We start from the raw sequence: 24,820 nt of genomic DNA, 5'->3' as shown, positions 1-24,820 counted from the left end.
CTCACCAGGATTTCCACACCGCCTAACATCCATTAGGACTTTCTCCCTGCCCTCACCAGGACTTTCCCACTGCCTGGCTTCACTCACCAGGACTTTCCACACTGCCTAACATCCCAGTTAGGACTTTCCACTGCCTGGCTTCACTTACCAGGACTTTCCAACTGCCTAACATCCCAGTTAGGACTTTCCCAGTGCCAAGTCTCCATACTTGGACTTTTCGCGTGCCAAGCTCCCTGCTTGAACTTTTCCAGTGCCAAGTCTCCATACTTGGACTTTTCCAATGCCAAGCTCCCTGCTTGGACTTTTCGCGTGCCAAGCTCCCTGCTTGGACTTTTCCAGTGTCAAGTCTCCATACTTGGACTTTTCCAATGCCAAGCTCCCTGCTTGGACTTTTCGCGTGCCAAGCTCCCTGCTTGGACTTTTCCCGAATCAGGTCAACCAGGTCAACCTTGACCTAAGGTTGCACCTACAATCTCCCGAACACCTATTCTTGTCAAACATCAAGAATACAACTCTCTTCTCGTCAAACATCAAAACACAACTCGAGTCAGGTCAACTCGAGTCAGGTCAACCAAGTCAACCTTGACCTAAGGTTGCACCAACAGTATGGAGACTTGGCACGGAAAAGTCCAAGCAGGGAGCTTGGCACGGGAAAAGTCCAAGCAGGGAGCTGGGCACGGGGAAAAGTCCAAGTATGGGAGCTTGGCATGGGAGGTTAGAGAGGGCTCGGTAGCTCATTCTCTGGACTGGATGGAGTCGGAGAGGGTTCGGTAGCTAGTTCTCCGGACTAGGTCAGAGAGGGCTCGGTAGCTCGTTCTCTGGACCGGACGAAGTTGGAGAGGGCTCGGTAGCTCGTTCTCTGGACTAGGTCAGAGAGGGCTCGGTAGCTCGTTCTCTGGACCGGACGTGGAAGTCGGAGAGGGCTCGGTAGCTCGTTCTCCAGACTAGGTCAGAGAGGGCTCGGTAGCTCGTTCTCTGGACTGGATGGAGTCGGAGAGGGCTCGGTAGCTAGTTCTCCAGACTAGGTCAGAGAGGGCTCAGTAGCTCGTTCTCTGGACCGGACGAAGTTGGAGAGGGCTCGGTAGCTCGTTCTCTGGGCTAGGTCAGAGAGGGCTCGGTAGCTCGTTCTCTGGACCGGACGTGGAAGTCGGAGAGGGCTCGGTAGCTCGTTCTCCGGACGAGGGGTCGGGAACTCGTTCTCGGACCGGACGTGGAAGTCGGAGAGGGCTCGTAGCTCGTTCTCGTGACTAGGTCGAGAGGGCTCGTAGCTCGTTCTCTAGATCGTGAAGGCTTTAGGGTTTAAGGTTGAAATTCTGACTCCCGATCCAGTGATACTATGGGTATTTGGATCGGTCTGACCGATCGGATGCATCTGATTCTCATCGGGTCATCCGATCGGTCCGTGACCGATCGGTAACAAACAGATTGAGAGAAGGAATAGGAGGGATCGGCGTGGACCGATCCATTTATGGCCTGATCGGTCCACGCACCGATCGGGCTCGCAACCAACTCTCTGTGAGAGTTGGGATCGATCTGGGACCGATCAGCCTAGGGGTCCTCGCCATCAGATCGTCTGGATCGATCGGTGGATCGATCCTAGCCGCTGAGTCACAACGGCCAGATTTCTATGTCTGTGTCTTCTTCTTGCAGTTCATATAAATCAAGAGGTGGAGGGCCTCTATGGTGTTGACTTTTCTTGCTCCAACTGAGCTTTGTTGAGCTCTCCACCTGAAGCTTCGTGTGAGCTTCCTCTGCTGGTCAGTTGCTGCTGTTGTTGGCATCTGTGAAGTGGTTGCTTCATCACCAGTCGACGAGAAAGCAAGCAAACTAGTGTTTTTACATTTATATTATTCTTGGCTTCTTGCTTTATCTTTGTACTCCGATCTTGCTGTTGCAAGAGAGATTGTGGCGAGGTTTCTCCACCCAGAAGGAGTTTTTATTAGTCGGTTTTCCGGGGTCTCATCCACCGACGGATTGATAGGATTCGTCCACCTTACGGACACGCCGAGGAGTAGGAGTATCATCTCCGAACCTCGTTATATCGTCGCGTTTGAGGTTTAATATTCTCCTGTTTCGTTTCTATCTTTTATTTTCGCTGCGCTAACTAAAATTGTAGGAAGAAACGTGAATTTGGGGTCGGCTATTCACACCCCCCTCTCTAGCCGCGTCTGAAGGTCCTAACATTATGTTGCGATTTTTCATAATAAAGTCATGAGAGTTTAGACTCAAAGTGGACAATATCATAACATTGTAGAGATATGTAAACATCCTTCGGTCATAATAAATGGTATCAAAGCTATGATCTAAACCAGATGTCATGTGGGGTGGACTTAAACGAAGTTGAGAGTAGGCTTGGAGCAGGTCAAGTTGACCGAATACTTGCGGGTAGACTCAAAGCAGGTGAAGGTCACCGAATACTCACTGGGAGGTCTGGAGCAGGTCAGGTTGACCGGATGCTTGCGAGGAGACATAGAGTAGGTAAAAATGATAGAATACTCGTGGGGGGCTCAAAGCAAGTCAAGGTGACCGGATGCTCTTGAGGAGGCCCGAAGCAGGTCAAGAGTGACATGACAGGATGCTCACGGGAAGGCAGGTCAAGGTGATCGGATGTTTGCGGAAGGCCCGGAGCAGGTTAAGAGTGTCTGGACACTAGTCGGGAGGCCTAGACCATGAGAGTAATTGTGGTTCTTCGTTTGAGAAGAGGATTGTTGAATTTAATCAAAGTTCCACATTGAAAATATTTGGAAAAGATCATGGATTTAAAAGGATCTATAATATTTCCATTGGTATGAGACATTTTGGATAAAATATAAGAGCAAAATCATGAGGATCTAGACCCAAAGTGGACTATATCATACTATTATGAAAATATATAAATATTTTTAAGTACAAAATATATATATATACATATATACTTCGTACACGAATTTAATTTTTTTTATTTAGTATTATAATTTAATTTCTAAATTCTAAAAAGTAAAATCTAACTTGCAGGAAGTTTTAAAAAACTAAATAAAAAAAATTGATCGAGGTATCTCAACATCTAAGGAACAACATTTCAAATACAGAGTCAAACAGGATGGTTAAATATTAATAGGGTCCATATTTGGTAAAAACTTGATTCTCATTTTCAAAACAAATTTTTTATTTAAATTAAAAATTTAATTTGAGTCATCCAATGATAATAAATTTAAAAATAAATATCATCCTCTAGATATAGTACAGACGGATGAGTGTATAATATTTTTGACGTAATCGTCATAGATTCTTCAGAATTAAGGATTTAAGATTTATCACATCATACGCATAATACTTATATATTTATATATATCCTTCTTTGTATCCGGTTAGCACTTGAAATATAGTTACGATTGTGATTTATTTTTTAAATCTAATAATTTAGTTCCCATTAGGATGTCGTAATCACTCTTAAGTATTTGGATACGGATTTCCTTAATTATCTTTATCGATTTTACAAAATAGAAATCTTTGGGTTCTGGCTTGTAAAATTTTCTTACTTTTGATTTTCTTTTTAATTAAAAAAATGAACAAATGGTTACCACATCGTTCATTTTAATAAAGTAAAAATATATGTAAGGAAATTAAATTGAAAATCAAATTGCATATATACTAATTCAATTGGACGAATCACATATTGAACTTAACATTGATATTAAATTAAAATCTATTGATTTAGATTAGTGCAGTTTATATATATATATATATATATATATATATATATATATATATATATATATATATATATATATATATATATATATATATATATAATATCCCAACTTACAATCTGATTAATTCTTGGTAGGCTCGGTTCCATATTTCACCCACTAAATTTATTTGGTAAACAATTCGGCTAGTAGCCCGGTGATTCAGCACACCAAGTTTGCAGGTGTAGCCCGGTGGTTCAGCACACCAAGTTTTTAAGCATTGCAGGTGTCTGTTAGTGCGTTGTTGGAAAATTAAATCTTTCACGTTGAGTATATCTGTCGTGCCTCTTGCTAACTCGTCGTGCCCACGACATTCAGACTAGTGCAGTTGTAGCATAAGAAAAAAAAATTTACCAACTATATAATACAGAATTTGGAATGACCGACCTTACTTTATAGAAATTTTGAGAAGTGTTCGTGGTAGAGAGTCTAGAAGTTTAACATTTTATTGTGGTAAAAAAGTGATTCGCTCGTCCCAATATTTCTGAAAAGTTTAACATTTCATGATTACATATCGCGTTTAGAGAAAAAAATCTTTACAAATAAATTGTAATTGGAGATAAAACTATAAATATCTAAGTGATAATTTAACTCCCTTATTATGTATCATAAAAAAAATGAAAAAAATGATAATCTCAGTTAGTCTCATTGACTATCTCTGTGGTAACCGGTCCGGTCTCACGGAAGTTTTCCACCGGCCATCAGGATAAATCAGGAAGCGCACGCGACGGCCAACCCAGAAGCCCAGCATCCCTTGATTACGCCCCTCATTTGGAGGAAAAATTCTTGCAAATACGTCGTAGCTGGGGTTCGAACCACAGGCGTCTGGGAAACAACCTGGATGTCCTACCGCGGCATCATGGCCCCGAAGACCCCTTATGATGTATCATAGTCCCATGGTGAAGTTGCTAATAAAAAAAATAATTAACCAAACTAGGAAATGTTCAATTTGGTGTGATCAGTCCAGTTCTATGGAAATTTTCTGTTGAATAAGTGAATGGAGAATAAATGGAAGAGTAAAGATGTTCTATTCACATTGAAAGTTTCAAGACATTTTTGTTGGTTTATATTGATTCACATACATTGAAGATGTGAACAAATGCATGAGGAGAGATTCTCTCTCACGCGTGGGTGTGCAAGGGGGTGCAAATCTAGGGATTGGATTGCATTCAACTAAGTTTACTCGTGTGCGAGCGCGACCTGCACACACGAATGCCAGACCAGTCGGGGCAAAATTTACCCAAGTGGAACAACCAACATTTTGCCACGTAGATCTTTTGCTGCTGTGAAACAGATGCATTAAATTCGAGATTAATGCAGAATAAAACCGGACAAGTAATAATAAGTGAAATGGTGGTCGTTTCACTGCTCGACTAATAATGACCATTAAGATCATAATGACCATTAAGATCAGAGGGCAATTGATTCGAGCTCCTATATAAGGAGACTCCGACCATAGGCAAAGAACACAAAACAAGCAAAGCAAAGGCTCTCCATTTTTCTTCCTCCTCCTCTGTCGTGCATCTCCTGCTCGGCGGTAGCATTCGGGTACCACTCAGCTCGCCGTGACCACCAGTGCTTGGTCGGATTCACGGTCGACCGTTGTATCCTGGGAAACAGACGACTCTTGTAAGCCTCAAAGCACAGTCGGATGTGGACGAATCTGTTTCAAGAAAACTACGACTCGTAGGCCTCGGATAGCTCGTCCAGTCGGTCTCTTTGTCAGACCGACAGACTTCTCTACCCGCTCGGGATCTTCGCCCGGCCTGTCAGCTCGCTCGGTTGGCCAATCTCTTTGACAGCCTGATCTGTCTGCTCGATCCGGCCGACCTCTCTGACAGCCCGACTTGTTTGCTTCGACCGGCCTGTCTGCTGACCGGTCTGTCTACTCGACCCGACCGACCTCTCTGACAGCCGATCTGTCTGCTCGACCCGACCGACCTCTCTTGCTCGGCCTATCTGCCTCGTCCGATCAGTCTCTTCTCGGCCTCTTCTGTTAGGCCTGTCTGCCTCGTCGACCGACCTTTTTTCTCGGACGCTCTACTCACTCAGTCATTCTGAGGTTGACACTTGGATAAAAACCAGCTCCTGCTGGCAGCCTAAGATCATCTGTTCATGTCAGCTTAACTGTAAGTTGAATTTAAATTCTGTATAATTTTTAAATTCAACTAAGTTCCCTAAAAATCTCCGGAAACAAATTGTTTGTATTCCAATATTTTTTATTAGTTATCAAAATAAATCGAGGAGCACATATGATGGACTAGGGCTGCAAACGAATCGAGCCGGCTCGCGAGCTTTTCGAGCCGGCTCGAAAAATATTCGATTCGTATTCGAATTTATCGAATTCGAGCCGAACTCGAACATGTTCGAACTTTTTTTCGAGCCGAACTCGAACCCAAATTATATTGTTCGAGCCGCTCGCGAGCCGCTCACGAGCCTTAATATTTATTAATATAAGTTAAATATATATTAAATAAAAAAATTTCGAGCCTTTCGAACCTATTTTTGAGTAATAATTCGAATAGTTCGCGAACATGTTCGAATATTTCGAGCCGAATTCGAACCCGAACCCTAATTCGAACCGAATTCGAATCAAACATTTTAAAATTTTCGAACTTCGAATCGAGCTCGAACTCGAATATACCTATTTCGAGCCGAATTCGAGCCTTAAATTTTTCAGCATATTCGGTTCGATTCGATTCGTTTACACCCCTATGATGGACGATCCAGAAACCAATGATGACTGTACTTATCCTAATTAGACATCGATGGTTTTAATTTTAATGTAGTTTTTTTTTTTTTTTTAGTATTTTAACCCTATCCAGCTCCAATTAGTCCCAGTGATAGATGACCCGACCTTTACACATCAACCGCTAGATAAATTCAGAAAATTTAGATGGTTCTAACGGACAGTCCAGTATCACAAATAATTTATGTACTTGAGAACAAAAAATAATATCCTCGTTGTATGATACACCGCTCCATTGTTTATCATCGCACCATGTGCTTAGCACTTAGCAAGTGTGTGAATGTAAGAATTTAACAGGAATTATAGGTACGAATTGAAAAGGGTATACTACTCGAGTGGGTCAAAACTTAAAGAAAAAATCTCGGTAGAAATAAAAGAATTTCTTGATCTGATAGATGCCGATAAAAATCTTCTGTCTTTATAAATGTTGGATCGATGACTTCAAAATCCTAATTAAATATGACTCGCGCGGAGTGAAAAAAATATTAATTAAATCGATAAAACCAATTAAATCAATAGAATTGATTCAGAATTTCATTTTTTTAAAAAAAAATGATTGTTTCATTTTATTTAATTCGGTGTTAATTTTAAAATTCAAAAATTAATTAAATCGATTAAACAACCGTATTAATCGGACTGTTATATAAGCAGTATATCTGAATCTATGTTTAAAAACAAATCTTTTAAATCATGATTTAATTCTCGATCATGGATTGGTGAACTTGACTGCTTTTTCTCCTTTATAATACTACTATTATAGTTATACGTATGGAAATAATCTCTTTATACGCATAGAAAGACCCTTTCACTCCATCACGTTTTAATTCTTTATTTTTCCATATGTTATTTAGTTGTCAAGTTCATATTAGCCTGGGATAGATTGACTAAGATACTGAGACGGATAAATTTAATAGTTATCTATCATTTATCTTTTTTTTATATTAATTTAGAGACGGACTGATAAATGCTATGGGCAGAACGAATCACTTGTTTTTACCATCAATACAAGGTAAAAAAAATTTATTTCTAATTTAAATTCAAATTAATTGAATAAGAAATCAGTTTGCCAATGCAACCTTAGTACATTCATTTTGGAATTTTGTATTTGAATTTACTAGAATAAAATGATAGTAAAATTTTATTTATTTAAAAAAAATAGGTAACATCAATCTAGAGAGACTAATCTGATTCTAAGGAATTTTTTTATCGACCATGTAAATAAATCGGATAAGTATATATAAAGGTATATCATGATAATTGACATTCTCAAGTCCGTTATATATTAAGAAGATTTATTTTTTAATAATATGTCATAGTTAAATCTTAAATTCTAAATATCTAATTTATCAAGGAAGGATTTCACTATAACAACATATCTTTGTCAAAACTTATTTATTTTATGGTAGCTAAAGGTGAAATCCATCATCTAGTGGTCCCACATGATTTGTCTCATGATTATTTATAAAAAGATAAATTAAGAAATTATAATTTGACTAATACGGAAAAGAACTTTTTTCTATTACTTTATTGATATTTAAACGCTTGCTTTATAATAGTAATTATGTCCTGCACTAATCAACTCTACCCTTCCTCGGGAGTGTTTTAATTTCTAAAATGATTAACTCAGTTAACGTTTAACTTGGAACAACCTACTTGACCATAAAAAAATTTCACCCATTGTTAAGATAAATTGGGAAATGCGACAGGTGACCAAATTTATTTTAAATGGTAGAGAATGTTGCCAACCTTTCATCCTTCGATGAGATTATTTTTTTTAAAAAAAAAATAATACGATGAAAAACACAAAATGTAGAAAACATAAAAAAATATTTTTAAAAAAATAAAATTGATATATGGATAATAATTTTCTAGCAAATGAGGAATGGTCATAATTTCTATTAAAAGCTGATATTTTTATTTAAAATATATTATTTTAATATTTCTACAAAGTCTATAAATTAAGTCCAAAATCATATAATTTAATATCTTTAAATTAATATAAATTTTTATTTAATTTTTTTATATTAAAAATCATTCTTTGGATTAGATTATTATCTTTTTCATTTGGTTAGCTTAAATACCTGGTCATCCTACAAAAATTTGTTACTACTACTGTAACTGTAACAACCGTAACAAGATTAAAAAGGAAAAAAAAAGAAATGCTGAAAAAATAAAAAAGAAAAGAAAAAGTGAAGCTGAAAAAAAAAACAGAGTTGAAAGAAAAGGTGAAGGCAATGAGGAGACAAAAATAGAAAATAATCCACTGTTATCATTATCATCATCTACTTATCTGGGCCTTCATCTAACTACTTTAACCCTACAGATCAGTCATCAAGTAAATCCGGGAAATCGAGCGATTTCTCAACTAATAGCCAAAGTCCTAAATTTTTTTATCTCATAGAAAAAATTTTCTACCATAATTAAAATTCAAGTCATGAATACTTGAAAAATTAATTAAGCTTCTTGCACCAGACCCGGGGCGTGTAACTTATTATCTTAGATTTTTTGTTTGTAGCTTCATGATTCATCATTTTTTTTTTTTTTTTGGACCCTATCATTTTATCCCTAAATTTTTCCTTAAAATTTTTTTACCTCTACATATTATTTTTCTAAAAATTATAATCATTATTACCAGAAGAATATGCAAAGAGAAAGAATCTGGGAAATACTTAGAAATAGGCCTATAAAAATTGAAAATGATAAACTATAAATTTATATGTCTCTGCTGAATATTTCTCTGAAATTTTTTGCTTTGCATATCACCTATTGTCGGAGTAGGTAAAAAAGTTGGAAATAGAAAAAAGGGCTAAAATTGGAAAATAAATTGTCTTATGCTTTAAGTTGTTCAAATGAGGAAGCTTGGACGCCGCCGTCGTCGCCGTCGTGTCGTCGTCGGTGGCGGATGGGTTGGCACGTCTTCGAACAGCTGTGCCACAGCTCGAAGCCGATCGACTTGCTACCCACTATCTACCTAACGGGCCCCACAAACAACTGCTCTCTTTCTTACCCGCCAAGTGGCAGTATTGTTCGCCTGTCTGTCTCTCCCAGTCCAGGCACCACCTCTTCAGAATGAGCCTCAAAGTTTACTATTTTGAAAAACAGTCTTAAAATTTTATTGATATTAGTCATATTTATTTCGTTTGTGAACTCTTAAATGGTATTTTTAAATATTACTAAATCTTGGGGTTTTAATAAAAAGAGAAAACTCGATCTTTTTTAATGGTCCGAGACAAGGCGGCGAGCGAGTCCCCAATCCATTCTCTTCTCCGGCGAGATCGATCTGACGGCCACCAATGGCACCGCGTCTGTTCGCATGCTTCGCCGGCGGGAGGGAGGTGGCTTCGTCGTCGAGTTCGCCTCCTGAGGCGAAAGCGACGGCGGACCTGACGGCGGAGGAGCAGCGCAGGATGGGTCCGGTGCTGGTGGAGCTGTTCTCGTCGCAGGGCTGCGCCACCTCTCCGGACGCGGAGGAGGTGGTGTCACGGATCTGCAGCGGGGAGCTCCGGCGCGGGGACCTGCCGCCGGTGGCTCTGCTGGAGTTCCACGTGGAGTATTGGGACTACCGGGGGTGGCGGGACCCTTTCGGCTCCAGCCTCTGGACGGTGCGACAGAAGGCCTACGTGGAGACGCTCCGGCTGGATACTCTGTACACGCCGCAGGTGGTGGTGAACGGCCGCGCCCAGTGCGTCGGCACAGACGTCGACGCCATTTGCGCCGCCATCCAATCCGCCCCCCGATTCCCTTCCCCTACGATGCAGGTTTCAACATTCTCATCCCAAACTGGTAATAAAAAAAAATTCCCAATTACAGAAACAACTAACCATCGCCGCACCACCGCGCGCGGCCTGTACCCGCGCAGATGAAATTGAACAGGACGGCGGACGGGACAGCGCTGCAGGTGTCCCTTAGCGGCGCCTTGGGCACCAGGGTCGACGGCGGCGGCGCGGACGTGATGGTGGCGCTATACGAGAGCGGGCTGGTGACGGAGTGCGCGCAGGGCGAGAACAGAGGCCGCGTCCTCACGAACGATTTCGTGGTCCGGCGGCTGGAGAAGCTGAGCCACGTCAAGAACATGTCGCCGAAGAAGAAAGTGTCGGGGTCCGTCCGTTTCGCCCTCTGGGAGGGCTTCGACGCCGCCAACTGCGGCCTCCTCGTCTTCGTCCAGAACGGCTCGCTCCATACCTTCGGCATCCAGCAATTGCAGATCCCAGACGCCATCTGATCGATCACTGCTCCACAAAGGATCTCCTCGAACATTCCGTTCTTCCATGAATCATCGTTCCCCTTCTTCTTCCCCTGATTTATCCTTGATTTTATTATTATTATTATTATTATTATTATTATTTTGGCCTTCCCCTGGTTGGACAGCTAGTTCGAATCGATTGACACCTATCATGAGATTATTGTCTCACCGCTGCATTGTGTCCGGGGGCAGCCTTGTTTCGTTCTTCATGGATATTATCGTAGTATATAAGATTGTAAAATATATTGTTTATTTGACAAAGGAATTAAGTTAATCATTGAAATAGTTACTTAAGTTTGATATTTTTTTTGTAATTTAAACTTTCTCTAAAATTATTTTATTTACTTCAGATCCTATCAGAATCGACTTTAATTTATATGTATTATTCTTATTCTAAATTAAATGAAAATTAAATATATGTTAAGTTCTGTTTTTTCTTTGATTCGAAAAGCTAAACCTATTTCTTAATTTCCTCGAATGTTTGTGACGATAGCTACAAAAAAAATTTCAATTCTAATGGGGCATATTATGTTGATTCTTACCCTTAGCCATAAACCCGCATTCTTACGTCCTTACCCTTCCTTACCCTTAGTCATAAACCCATTTGAATTTGTATCTTTATCTTAGAGGAAAAAAAAACAAAATAAATATTTTTGCTTTTAGATATTATCGTGGTTTCAATTTCTGGTGTATTTAATGTTGGACTTTTAATTATTTTGAATGAATTTTATAGATTTTAAAAGTTTAGGTGTATTCAATTTAGACTTTTGTATACTCTATAAAAATCTAGTGGTGTTCAAATTAGATTTTTATAGAGTTTTAAAAAATCATGTGGTATTTAAATTTGATTTTTTAAAACTCTATGAAAATTTTTTAGTATCAAAAGTTTCAATAAATTTTTATAGATTCTTTTAAAATTTTTTGAATATAATTTTTAACTAATAAGAGCTCTTCAAAACACTTGATATAATTTTAAAAATAAAATAAAAAATTTTCTCTTCATCTTTGAGATTTTTATAAATTTTAAATCATCTTAATTTTTTAAGAATAAGTTATTCCTCGTTCCTCGATTTAGATTATTTTTTAAAAATCGATTATTTCTTTAATTTTAAAGGATCGATTTAATTATTCGTTCTCTATTAACCCACAATCTATCAGCTGACACGATAATCTATAAGCTTGGATATTTCATTTTGAGTCTCATTTTTTTTTTACACGTGTTTTTATTTCTGGTCATCTCATTTGAATTTTATTATTAGTGTTTATCTATTAATTTGAATGAACTTTCTGAATTCATTTCTTCTTTTTATCTTTTCCCCTCGTACCCTCTCCTTTAGCAAATCCTTTATCCTATCCTATGCTATTTGTTATTTTCCCGTGCCTTTATATCCGATTTACGATATATTAAAAACTATAACATATTCTATTTTTTTTCTCAAATTACTATTGGATACAATCTTGAGAGTCCGTATGACTATGTATTTTAATATTTAGGCAAAGAGTTTAAATTAAGTTTATCATTATATTTGATATGTATATTTGAGTTGTGTAAATTTGTCGGATACCCATATGACTCAGCTCGATGACTTCGAGTTCAGTGAAGGATGGAGTACCGAGGGACCGTGGACAAGGCAACATGGACAAGGGCCGAGGGAAGTAACTTCAAGGCATACGTGAAAGATGCCATTGGGACGAGCCGTGGGTTTGGATGCATCCGAGGGACGAGAACCAAAAGAAGTAAGCTTGAAGGCAAGATATCAAGGCTTCGAGGAAGAGTCAAGTAAGTCATAAGGATGATGATCCAAGTATTGAGAGATTGTACTCGGGGTACCAGTCGACTATACTTTCATCAGTCGATTGGGCAATTGACTAGGAGCGAACAGAATGCCTCTATTCGTTCAACAGTATAGAGTAGTCAACTAGTACTTTTACCAGTCGACCGATATCGAGCCGTTAAGTTGTAAAGGTCAAAATTTCACATAGGGCAGTCGACTGATATTTTCACCAGTCGACTAGTAGGCGGAATTTTCCAATACATGACCTATATAACCAAGGCTTGGGAGCATGATTAAAGTTAACGAAATAGAGGTGGTTAACCCTTATTAGTAGTCTACCAGTGTCCTACCTTCTCAAGAGTTCTTATGAGAGTCGTGATAAGGTTTCTCCACCCACAAGGAGCTACGTGAGCCCACCGGAGTTTTCCAGGGAGTCATCAACCGACGGATCAGGATAGTCCACCTTACAGATAGCTGTGGAGTAGGAGTTTTATCTCCGAACTACGTTAAACAATGTGTTAGTGGTTTGCTTTCTTCTCTTTAGTGTTTAGCTTATTTTGTATTATACAGCTGGCAACTAACAAGTGTGGGAAGAGAGAACCACAGATTGGGGCCTTGTCTATTCAACCCTCCATTCTAGCCGATCACCGATCTCCAACAATTACTACATTTTTTTACTCTTTCAATTCAACACTTTATTAAAAGTTTTACCAAATTAAAGGGTTGACCAACATTTCATGATAATTTAGATCAAATTTATAAATAAAAAATATTTAAAATTATTATAATATTGTTAGATTTAAAATTATATTAGAAAAGTTTTTTTTAAAATTTCAAAGTGAGTATCCTCTCTTTTTATAGCCCAAAAAATAAGCGAAAAGTATAAAAAGTTGAAAAAGTTTTTTATGGATAAGTATGTTATTTATTATTTTATTAAAAATAAAAAAAATAATTAGGTATTTTAGGTTTTGTTCCAAGATAAATATCCCACAAAACCATGACCATTTACACTTTTCTAAAATGGAATACACCCCCTTAATCATACACGTCTCTCTTTTTTTCTCTCACAAGATGAGACATTCCTTCCTCTCTAGAAAACTACACAATCGAGGTTCTCACCGTTAAATTTCAAAGGTATGTTTTTAATGAAATTTTTTGAATCATTCTTGCCATTTTTGTCCGTTGTGATGCCGACTATTTTACCCTTTCGTAATCGTTCATTTATCCTTAAATAGAGAGAGGATCCCTAACATTATGAGGATTATGAATATTTGAGAATTGCAGTTGGAAATGGAACTGCTATAGGAAAATACTCAATGGGACTAGGATATGACACTGATGCAAGAATATTAGAGGTGGAAGGAAATCAATGTACTACTTTGTTAGATGATTACGTGTTTGATCACAATACTAGTGAATTCGTGTAAAGTAATAGACAAGAATCTTCGTACGAGCTTTCATTTTTCTAGGAGTCTATTCCACCATTACCATCTCAACCCATAAGTTTGGAAGTTCCTCCAACCACTAGAAAATGAGATATGACTGAGCTTGAAGGAAAATCAAGTACATTCAAGAATACTGATGCAGATGTTATATATAGAATCTCTGAAACTCTTGAGAAGGTGGCTTCTAAAATAGAATCAATAGGGAATGCAGGTGAAGGTTGTTGGGATGCTATCAAGGAGATCCCAAATTTGGATGATCGTACTCAATACAAAATGCTTGATTTGCTTAATATCTAATCAAAGAAGATTGATTTCTTGAAAATGATCATTGAAGAGCGTTTAGGATAGATAGACTATAAATTGAATGAATGAAGAAATTTTTGAGGGCATGGTTAGTGATGATTTTTATTATGTTAAAGTCTTATCATATTTTTTTTAATTGTTTCCTAGTGCTTGAACTAGCAACAATTTTTTGGTTCGGATTATTTATAAATTTATAAGTTTCAAGTTGATTATCATTTAGATCTTGTTTGGTTATAAGTGGAATGATTTTTATAAATTATTAGAGTTTTTTTATTTTAATTTCTTGTTTGATATCAGGTGGTTCATTTAAATATCAAACATTAACATGCATGAAGTAAAAGAACAAATGGAAGAAGAGGTATTAGAAGAAGAATTAAACGAAATGCTTATGTGTTTGTTGGTGAAATTTTATAGGATCCTATGTGTGTTAATTGAGCATATAGCTTATATGCATAGTGAACTTATCCATCGTCCCTTCAGTAGACGACCAATAACTTCCAAAGGACACGATTATACTCATAGAATATTAAAAGAGGATCCAATATACTTTCAAGAAATTTATAGAATGCGCCCTAGTATATTTTTAAAATTGTGCAACATCCTTAGAGAAAAAACATCATTGTAAGATACAAGATACATTTGTATTGAAGAAATAGATGTCATGTTTTTAATCGTTATTGGTCACAATACTCGATACTCTTTAATTCGTAAAACATTTAATCAATCGCACTATAATACTAGCTAAAACTTTAACAATGTGTTAAAACATTAAATAACATTGCAGTAGGTATGATGGTCAAATTTGGATCTGTAGTCTTTAAGAGAATAAGAGAGAGTGTAAGATTTTTTCCTTACTTTAAAGTAAGTAACAAAAATCTTCTATTATTTTTATTAATACTATTACTACTATTATTATTGTTATTATTTGTCCATTGTTATATTATTACATTGGAGCTATTGATGATAGTCATTTTCTAGCAATGGTGCCTAGACATAATCCTAATAGCTATCGTAATCGTCATGGAAGGATTTCTCAAAATATTTTGACAGCTTATAACTTTGATTTAAAATGCATATATGTGCTCAATGGATCGGAGGGATCTGTTCATATTAAAATATTTTGACAAATGTTTTATTAAGAAATAATAAACTTTTAGTTCTACAAGATATAAATATTTTGTTCTATATATTACTTGCTTATTTGATTTCATTTTTTTGTAATTTTTTAAAATTGCATATGTTATTTATATTTGGTCGGGTTTTATAGGTAAATATTTTTTAGTGAATGATGGATATCCAAATCGACGTCAATTTTTGGCTCCATTTTGAGGTGTACAATATCATCTCCAGGAATTCATTGGCCAAGGTTATCACATAGAAAATGAAAAGGAGTTGTTCAATCTTTGGTACGCCTCCTTGAGGAACGCCAATGAGAGGGTATTTGGAATATTTAAATCGTGATTTCAAATATTCAAAACAGCTTCTCCATTTTCATATACTACAGAAGTCGAGCTTGTTTTGGCTTATGCCGGATTGTATAATTTTCTCCGTAAGGAGTGTTGTTATGATAAATGTTTACTTGAACCAAATAATAAAACTTCATTATCCTTGCCAGAACAAGTTCATAATGTTTGATTATTTTGATCAATTATTTGATACTTAAGAACAACAACAAACAAATGGCAATGCAGCGAATCAAATATGGAGTGATGTTTATCATATTGACAATAACGAAACTTAGAATTTTTTCTTTCTCATAAATCCATAAGTTTCCATAAAAATGTTTAAAAATGTCTAAAAAAGTCTTGCAAAAAAATCTATAGAATTCCATTAATTTTTTTCACAACTATATGAGTTTTTATAAAAGTCAATAAACATCTATTAACTTCAAAAAAGTCTATCACTAACAAAAATCAATGAAAGTCATTCAATCTCGTGATTAAATACACCCCTTAAGTGATTGTTTAAAGTTTTATATTTTTAAACTCATTTTGTTTATTTACTATGAAAGTATTTTTATTTATTTATAAAATTAATAAAAAATTTATTGATAAATATGGTTCATAAATTTTATTATGAACATGATTTATAAACATTACTGATAAATAATTTAAAACTTTTTATTATAAATATTAATTAATTGGACACATGTATTAAATTTATTTATTTAATTGATATTTTAAAATAAATTCTTATGGAGTCAAATATTAAATTTGTTCTTACGTTAGGTTCAGTTGAAAATATCACATTTTAATCGTATTCTAGGTCATCTATTTATAAATATCAACTCCTAATATTAGCTATTGAATTCAATTAGTTCAGATTAATTACAAATTAATTTCCCTTTTTTTCAATAATAAATAATTTAATAATGTTTTGTTGTCTCGTGCTTTACAACTTATCAATTATTAAAGAAAGGATGATATTATTATAATCTACCTATTACATATAAAAAACAATAAAATCATGTTTTTTTTAAAATATGTAATTATATTATACAATGTTTTTCAGTAGTAGTAGTGTAGTACAACGCAAAGGTGTACCAGGTCCATAAGCTACTATAACATATTCTCTCTAAAAAAAAATTTAATTTAATTTTTTATATTAAATATTAAATTGATAAAAATAAATTAGCTATATATATATATATATATATATATATATATATATATATATATATATATATATATATATATATATATATATATATATCCTGAAGAGTATATTTTTTTAACGTCGTCAAAATATATATATATATATATATATATATATATATATCCTGAAGAGTATATTTTTTTAACGTCGTCAAAATATTTATAGTATCGAACGTAATTTTATTTTGACTTAATCTTTCACCGTAGTAAAGGGTTGAGATGTTTAATAAAATAGTAATATAGTCAGATATAAAATTTTAAAAATTTAAAATAACGGGAAGGAGACGCGCATTTCCGTTGGATATATAAAATGTGGACCTAATGAATGGACGTCCACGTGGAACCATGTTACTGGTCAACCATTCCGGGATAAGGCGCTCCCCTACCTCACACCTCACACCTCACACCCTTCTCCTTCCGTTTCTGCTTCGCCTTCTCCCTCCCCGTGATGCAATTCCTGAGGCCGCCGACGACCACCGCCCTTCCCCAACAACCATAGTCTTCACTCCATATCTGCAGAGATCTCTCCGAACAATCTCAAATGGCCTCCATTCCATCTGCTTCCTTCTCCTCGCCGTGCAGACATGCCTCAGAGAGAAGGCCGTCCTTCGCCGGCGTGTGCTCCTCCTCTGTTACCTCCCTCGGTGGAGTTCGATTTGAAGTTCGTAAGATCAGCACTCGGATGGTAGTCCGCTGCGTGGCGGCCGCTGCAAGCTGTGAGCCTTTTTCTTTTTGTTTTACTAAACCCTATTTTTGTTGACATATACTGTTCGACTCTATCCGGTCTTGACTGCGGTTGATGAAATTTTACTTCAAGTTTTCATCTTTAGCCATAGTTATAATCTGTTTGTCTCTGCTTAGACTTCGAGCGTGCGAAGTCAAATCCCTTTTAGGATTTTTGTTTCGCAGTTGCAAGGAACATCCTTCTTTATAATATATTTTTTTATTGGTTTTGATGGGTATTGTTTCACCTAACTGTTAAAGTACCATTAAATCTATAACATAGTTTGCCATTTGATTCTCTGTAGTAGATTGAGCTGACTTTCTCGACAAGCTCGGGGTTGTGTGCCGTGTGCGTTTACTGGAATGCAGAAACTCTTTGTTTTCTCGATTCAAACTTGTTTACTAATTTGATTCTCGTGCATATTTGATTCGCTTGAACTCTCTTTTTGTTGGATTTTGATCTTGAAGAATGTTTTAGTTCATCAACTTCATTCCTATATCACCTTTCGATTATTCTAAATATTCAGTATTTGGTATCTTTCCAGAATTTCCACAGTTTTATTATGTAAATTATGTTCAACTTTTCACTAATGTCTGCTGTTCATTAGAAAAATGAACATAGAAAGCTGTATAGCTGTTTTGTGATATTGAGGGCACTCAGATTTTTCTTGTTGCTTGGTGATAAAAAGAATTACCATATATTATTCCTCCTGTTCTTGTTTCATGTTCAATTAGGCAAGAGTTACGAGATGAACTTGTTCATTAATATCTTTATTATCCTTTCATTTTTTTTTTACTGATTAGATGTGCCACCCACCGTATCAGAGACGAAATTGAATTTTCTCAAAGCATACAAACGACCGATTCCAAGCATATACAATAATGTGTTGCAGGAGCTTCTTGTGCAGCAACATCTGATGAGATACAAAACCACTTATCAGTATGATGCTGTCTTTGCGCTTGGCTTTGTTACTGTATATGAACAACTGATGGAAGGATTCCCCAGCAGTGAGGATAGAGATGCCATCTTCCAATCATATATCAAAGCTTTGAAGGAGGATCCTGAACAGTACAGGTAGTTGGTATTATTGCAACCCTACCAGATAATTTTTAAAATTTATCCATGCTTGAGAATTGTCCCGGCAAGCCTTTGCACGAGAGTAAGGTTCCTCCTTTCTGACGTGGGCAGGTCACTGAATTTTTAGCTAAACAAATCCACTTTGCTTAACCTAAGCCCATCTTTCTGTGATATTTGTATTCCAAAGTTATTCCATAATAGTGTTCAGGCCTTCAGATGAATTTTAATTTCTCTGATAATACAGATTAACTTTCGCTTATGCAGAATTGATGCAAAGAAACTGGAAGAGTGGGCTTCATCTCAGACTCCTAGTTCTTTGGTAGACTTTGCCTCTAGAGAAGGAGAAGTAGAAGCCATTTTGAAAGATATCTCAGAGCGAGCACAGGGCAATGGAAATTTTAGCTATAGTCGTTTCTTTGCTATTGGACTTTTCCGTTTGCTTGAGCTGGCTAATGCAACTGAGCCTACAGTGCTTGAGAAAGTAGTCCCTTTTCCATCACATCAACTAACATTTCACTTACTGGTTCCTTTTTGATTCATTTTTCTTGTTTACTGTCTAATTCGTGGTATTATTTTAAATTTACTTAATGCTACTAGGCAGTAAGAAGTTGTAGAGTGAAGGTGCAAGTGAAAATCTAGGAATAATGAAACCCACACTGTAGTATATATACACACACATGACATGTGGCATAAAGTCACCAGAATATAACAGTTTAAATCATCTATTATCAAGTAAATCAATCTAAAATAATCAATTATAAAATCTAAATGTCTGACATATTAACCATGATGGCAAAATTATTACTCATTCTTATCAAGAAAAAGTTCAAAGTTGTCAGACACTTCAACTTTGTCTTGTGATAGATCATGGAGGAAACACAAACATAAAATGGATATTGATATAGGAAGGTAAAAAGACATTTGATACTTTGTTATAGGCGCACTATGGTATGTGGCACACACCTTAACACCTTCCTTGTGCCTGGGAGAAATTGCCTCAGTTCTATGCTCAAATTGTTGCATGTAATGCTTTTGCATTTTACTAACACTGAATTTGCCTATTCTATTTTCTTTAAAAATAGGCAATGGAGTTGCATTTTTGTTCACACTGAGCCATGTATTTTGTATCATCATTTATTATATTGTAGACTTACATACACCTTCATTTCATTATTTATGGTTGTTGTGGTTAGATTTATGAGCTTTAGATACCTACTTGGATTCTTCACACAAAGCTTCATATGAGAAAGTTATGTTTTTTTTTTCCAAATAACATGGCTACATCTTATTCAGAAACTATGCATCACTAGGAATCATGATGCAAGAGTTTGATCTGTATATAACCCTTCAAGCTTTTGTAGTTAATTTCTAGAATAAAATTTCATATTATGAGGCTGTGATTGTTGATTCATATCCTAGATCATTCATTTGAAGGATCCAGACTCTGTTATCTTATGCATTCTTAATTCAGGAAGATTACTTCTGTCAAGCATTAACTCAAACCTTTGTTGTTTTGCAGCTCTGTGCCGCTTTGCATATAAATAAGCGTAGTGTTGATAGAGATCTCGATGTATACCGCAATCTTTTGTCGAAATTAGTACAAGCTAAGGAGCTTTTGAAGGAATACGTGGACAGGTAAATTATGTTCTTTCGTTGTCTTCAAATCTCTTCTAATTTCATCAATACCACAACTAGCTAAAGCTGTGTATTATGTTCTCTCCCTCATCATTGAACAATAAGTTTAGTGAACCTCCATATGACCCTCCTCGATACAACTGTTCCAGTAAACTGAAAGTTTTCTGCGATAAAATTAAAATTATGTTTGCATCTACAAATTTCAGTAGTTAGAATGAGGGCGCCACATAGATTGGGATCCACACTACAGAATGCTAATGTAGCTACTGTTGAATGTCTCTTCTGCAGAGAAAAGAAGAAAAGAGAAGAAAGATCAACATCTCAGAAGGCGAATGAGGCCATCACACAGTTTGTAGGAGATATTTCTGTCTTTTGAGCATTGATTTTGTGACATCTCACCATGAGCTCGGTCAGCCATGGCCAGTTCCTTTTCGGCAAAAGTTTAAGCCTGGTCAGAACTTTTTTCTAATTGTATGTAGTGGTAGCAGCTTCAGGTTAACTTGGATTGTGTATGCGGCTATCGTTTACAGAATTGCCATATTTGTGAGAATGAGCAAGCTTCAAAATGTATCCATCTGCCTCATTTGTGTGTAGGCTTTCAACCACCTTATCGTTATCGAAAATAATCAATCGACATAGTTATCATTCAATCTACCATGATATAGTTTTTTTTCCCTTTTCAAAAATAGTGTCATGATTCATTTATAGTTAAGATAAGTGATTACAAGTTATTTTAATCGAGAGCGTATTTAGATTTATTTTTATAAAAAGGTGGAGAATTTGATAGAGATATGTTTTACATATTGATACAAGTATGATGGGTAAATACTTAAAATGAAGAAAAATGTTAGGTGCTCTTTACTTTTAAAATTTAAATGGAAGTTTTATAAAATGATGGAATATAAGTAGAAGATAAAAAGTCTCATAAATGAATACAAGGATAGATAACATAAAAAAATAAAATAAAATAGTGCTTATTGAGGGAAATTTTTGAGAGATGCATCATTAAAATGGTATAAATATATATTTAGGTTATCAATAAAGTGATTTAAGGCTACAATAAATAGGACAGATCTTCTAGTCCGTAATTTGTGGACCAAAGGATGGTCCACTATTATAGACCTTTGATTTGGATGGACCCTACCAATTTAAAGATGGGCTCCATCCAAATCAATGGTCCATATACAATGGACCATCCCCTGGTCCGCAAATTGCGGACCAGAAGATCCGGCCTGCACAATAAATATGTGTATTAATTAAGGAAGAAAAGATAAAAAAAAAATATTTGATTGATAATAACAAAATAAAAAAATTATTTAAATATAAATAAGAATATAAGTAGTCAGTCCTATTTAATGGGTTGACTGGTGTGTTATTTTAAAATAAAAATATAAAACCAACCAACATAATTATATATATATATATATATATAGACCAAAAGAGGTCCTCTTCATTTATTGGGTCCAACCAATGAATGAACAGGGACCAGGGATGGTCCAGGGATCTTAGACTAGAGGATCCCTGCCCTATATATTAAAGTTAATTTAAAATTTTGAAATAACACTATATTATGACATAACATGTTATCATTATTTTTTTTAAAAAATTAAACTATAAACAAATTAATTCATCTTTTTTAACTTATACACTTAAATATTAATTATATTTAAGAGGAACAATGAGGAAGATATCCATCAATTATATTTTAGGTCAAAGATTTATTGATGAACGCAACTACTGAATTTATTATCGTATGAAATAATATTATACTATGATTATTATTTTTACCTTACTAATAAGAGTGACATGATTTTATCATTAATTTTTTTTTCTATCTATTTGAAATTTATGTTTATTTGTTTATAGGGAAATATTTTACAAAATAAAATTATAAAGAAAACAATTATTTTCTCTTATTTATTATATTATAATACAAACAATTTTGCAAATTTTAAAAATTTTCATCATTATTAACCAATTGACTATATTTATCGGACAAAATACTCTTTACTATTTTTTTAATTTAAATATCATGATCTTAGGTCCAATTAGTTCTGAAGATGGATAATTCAAGCCCACAAATTGATCATCAGGTAAATCAAGGACCCACAAATGGATCTATGACATCTAGCGTAACTACTGGTTTGAAATATATGGACGTTTGATAATATCCAATACTAATGCTCTGTTTACTTAAGAGAGCGGAAAATAAAATCAAGAAAAAAATTTTATAGTGAAAAAGTTTTTATCGTTTATTTCATTGAAATTTTCAGATGGAAGAAAAATGCAATCTATCCACGGATGGTTTTGGAGCCAAAATTGATCATCTCAAAATCGGACGGAAAATAACGGATGAAAAAAAAATGACGTATATACCCATTTTCATTCACAAAATTATACCATATATCAAAAAATAATGACACATGTATCATTTTTAACTTGCAAAATTACACCACGTACCAAAAAAATGACGCATGTATTTTTTTTTATAAAATTACGTCGCATGTATCCATCTTCCTCAATGAAGATAAACAAGAATACAAAGTAAGGAATTTCTTTACCCTTTCTCTTCTCTTTCTCTCAGAATAATTTTCCACCATAGACTTCTTTTCTTTTTTTATCCACACTTAACAGAGCATAAGTTTAAATTCTCGTTGCATGGAAATCATCCTTGCCATTTTCCACCATCGAAATCAAAAATGCCCTTTCCCATGTCATGCTCGCATTTTCTGACAACTAATAATAATTTTTTTTCATAATCTCTCTCATACAAAGTACCGCGTCCCATGATTTATCCATCTATATCTTATTACGAGATCAGGGATGAATCCAAAGATTAGAGATGGGTTGATCCCGAATTGGCTGAGTATGCCAAAGATGCCATAAAAGAAGTCAGTTCATTTTGTGCAATTACATTAATTATCATCTCATCTTTTATTATATTTCATCAAATTTTATTTTTTTATTAAATATTTTTTTATTATTTATGAAAATTTAAGTTAATTTATTGATAGTAATATCTAATTTGTAGACATTTAAAATTTTGGAGTCATAGCAGAAGGTCTAATTGTTGACGTCGACATTAGAGAATATGTCGCCGATGGTGAGATAGAGGTAGTCTATCCAAGCGTGGTGCGAGGCCATGCTCGAGCGTCTCATGCAAGACCTCAATCTATAGTTGCTTGCCTTCGGTGTCAATATACAGGACACGTCGATCTGGTCATAGCTGCCACGGTCGAGGGCGGTCATGTTGATGACTATGCCTCTGGGGGTGAGGCTCTGGCCACAAGCAACGACAAGGAAAGGTCATGGGGATGAGTAAGCAAGGCGTGTTGGATTTTATTATCCCTATCAGGTAGACTTATATATAAATTGAATATGTAAATACAATCCAAACTATTTAAAGTGATCTAACTTATGTTTATTGAGTTTCATGCTACTGGATGCGTTCAATGAGTAGAACCCTTTAGCCTAATCTGTTATCATTTATGGGTTGATAACGGATTCCTATATAAAGGGGAGACCCTCAAGGGTTTAGGGTAATCTTAACAGAGCTCTTGGTTCCCCATTAACCTAGAATTTTTCGGTGCCATCAACCCTAGCATCAAAAGAAGATCTTTCCTGTTTGCTTCCACTTCTTCTTTTTCCTCAGGATCTTTCAGACGACACTAAAGGACAAGGATAATGACTCTTTAATTAGGTTCTCTGTCATACTTATGCATTTACTTTCTTATGTCATATTCATGATGAAACTAGATCTTTCTTGTTATTATTTTCCTATGTACATGTTTTTATCCGGTGTTTAGAATTCATGTAGCTTGAATTTTTATAAGAACTAACATGTGGTATCAAAGCTCCGTGTTTCATCATTTTCATAGCTAATAGGTTAAGTTTTTCATCGATTTATTGTTTGTGTGCTATATCAAATCTTCCTAGTATACCATAATCTTTTTGATTGTCAAAAATCATATAAGAAAAACCTAATATATCATTGTTTTCCAAGTTTTTCGTGTTTCTATGAAGAACATGAAGAATGGTGGGAGAACCGTCATATTTAACTTAATTTTTAAGGTCAAATCGTGATGATTCAATTGATTGACTTGGTCAACCAATCGATTACCAAGCCTAAAATAATAAACAAAATTGATAGGAATTGATTGATCTTATCAATTCAGTTGACACCAATCAATAGGTGAATTTCACCAATCAATTAGGATGAGGGGATTGAATAAAGGATCAATTTTTGATCAATCAAATCAATCGATTCAGGCTATCAATAGAGTGGTAAATTTTCAATTGATTAAAAGATTTAAGTCACGATAAAATTTCGCTATCAATAGATTAAGAATTTTCCTAATCGATTAACATGTTGGAATCACAATAGATTATTTGGAATCAATCAATTAATCAATTCATATTTTTAATCGATTAGGATTAATATCTAATCAATTAACAATCTTAAACTCATGATAAAATCAATTATCAAT

General features: G+C 35.2%; 2 protein-coding genes across 2 annotated transcripts; both read left to right on the top strand.

Annotated features, from left to right (window-relative positions):
* Positions 1-9,545: 9,545 nt before the first annotated feature.
* Positions 9,546-11,005, top strand: LOC122017924. Its single transcript, XM_042575645.1, has 2 exons — positions 9,546-10,235; positions 10,337-11,005. The coding sequence occupies exons 1-2, from the start codon at positions 9,771-9,773 to the stop codon at positions 10,697-10,699; spliced, it is 828 nt and encodes a 275-aa protein (XP_042431579.1). The 5' UTR covers positions 9,546-9,770; the 3' UTR covers positions 10,700-11,005.
* A 6,285-nt stretch (positions 11,006-17,290) lies between these two features.
* LOC122017221 (protein THYLAKOID FORMATION1, chloroplastic-like) lies at positions 17,291-20,935 on the top strand. The gene is made up of 5 exons (XM_042574778.1): positions 17,291-17,613; positions 18,425-18,695; positions 18,963-19,179; positions 20,218-20,333; positions 20,622-20,935. Exons 1-5 carry the CDS (start codon positions 17,439-17,441, stop codon positions 20,707-20,709), a joined length of 867 nt encoding a protein of 288 aa, XP_042430712.1. The 5' UTR covers positions 17,291-17,438; the 3' UTR covers positions 20,710-20,935.
* The last annotated feature ends 3,885 nt before the right edge of the window (positions 20,936-24,820 follow it).

This window comes from Zingiber officinale, chromosome 8B (genome assembly GCF_018446385.1).
Source record: "Zingiber officinale cultivar Zhangliang chromosome 8B, Zo_v1.1, whole genome shotgun sequence".
NCBI classification, from domain to species: Eukaryota; Viridiplantae; Streptophyta; class Magnoliopsida; order Zingiberales; family Zingiberaceae; genus Zingiber; species Zingiber officinale.
This window is presented reverse-complemented; position numbering and strand designations above follow the sequence as displayed.

Coding starts and splice junctions, on each gene's coding strand:
- LOC122017924 (XM_042575645.1), top strand. CDS start 9,771: ATGGCACCGCGTCTGTTCGCATGCTTCGCCGGCGGGAGGGAGGTGGCT. Junction 10,236..10,336: donor TCCCTTCCCCTACGATGCAG/GTTTCAACATTC, acceptor GTACCCGCGCAG/ATGAAATTGAACAGGACGGC.
- LOC122017221 (XM_042574778.1), top strand. CDS start 17,439: ATGGCCTCCATTCCATCTGCTTCCTTCTCCTCGCCGTGCAGACATGCC. Junction 17,614..18,424: donor CGTGGCGGCCGCTGCAAGCT/GTGAGCCTTTTT, acceptor TTTACTGATTAG/ATGTGCCACCCACCGTATCA. Junction 19,180..20,217: donor AGCCTACAGTGCTTGAGAAA/GTAGTCCCTTTT, acceptor GTTGTTTTGCAG/CTCTGTGCCGCTTTGCATAT.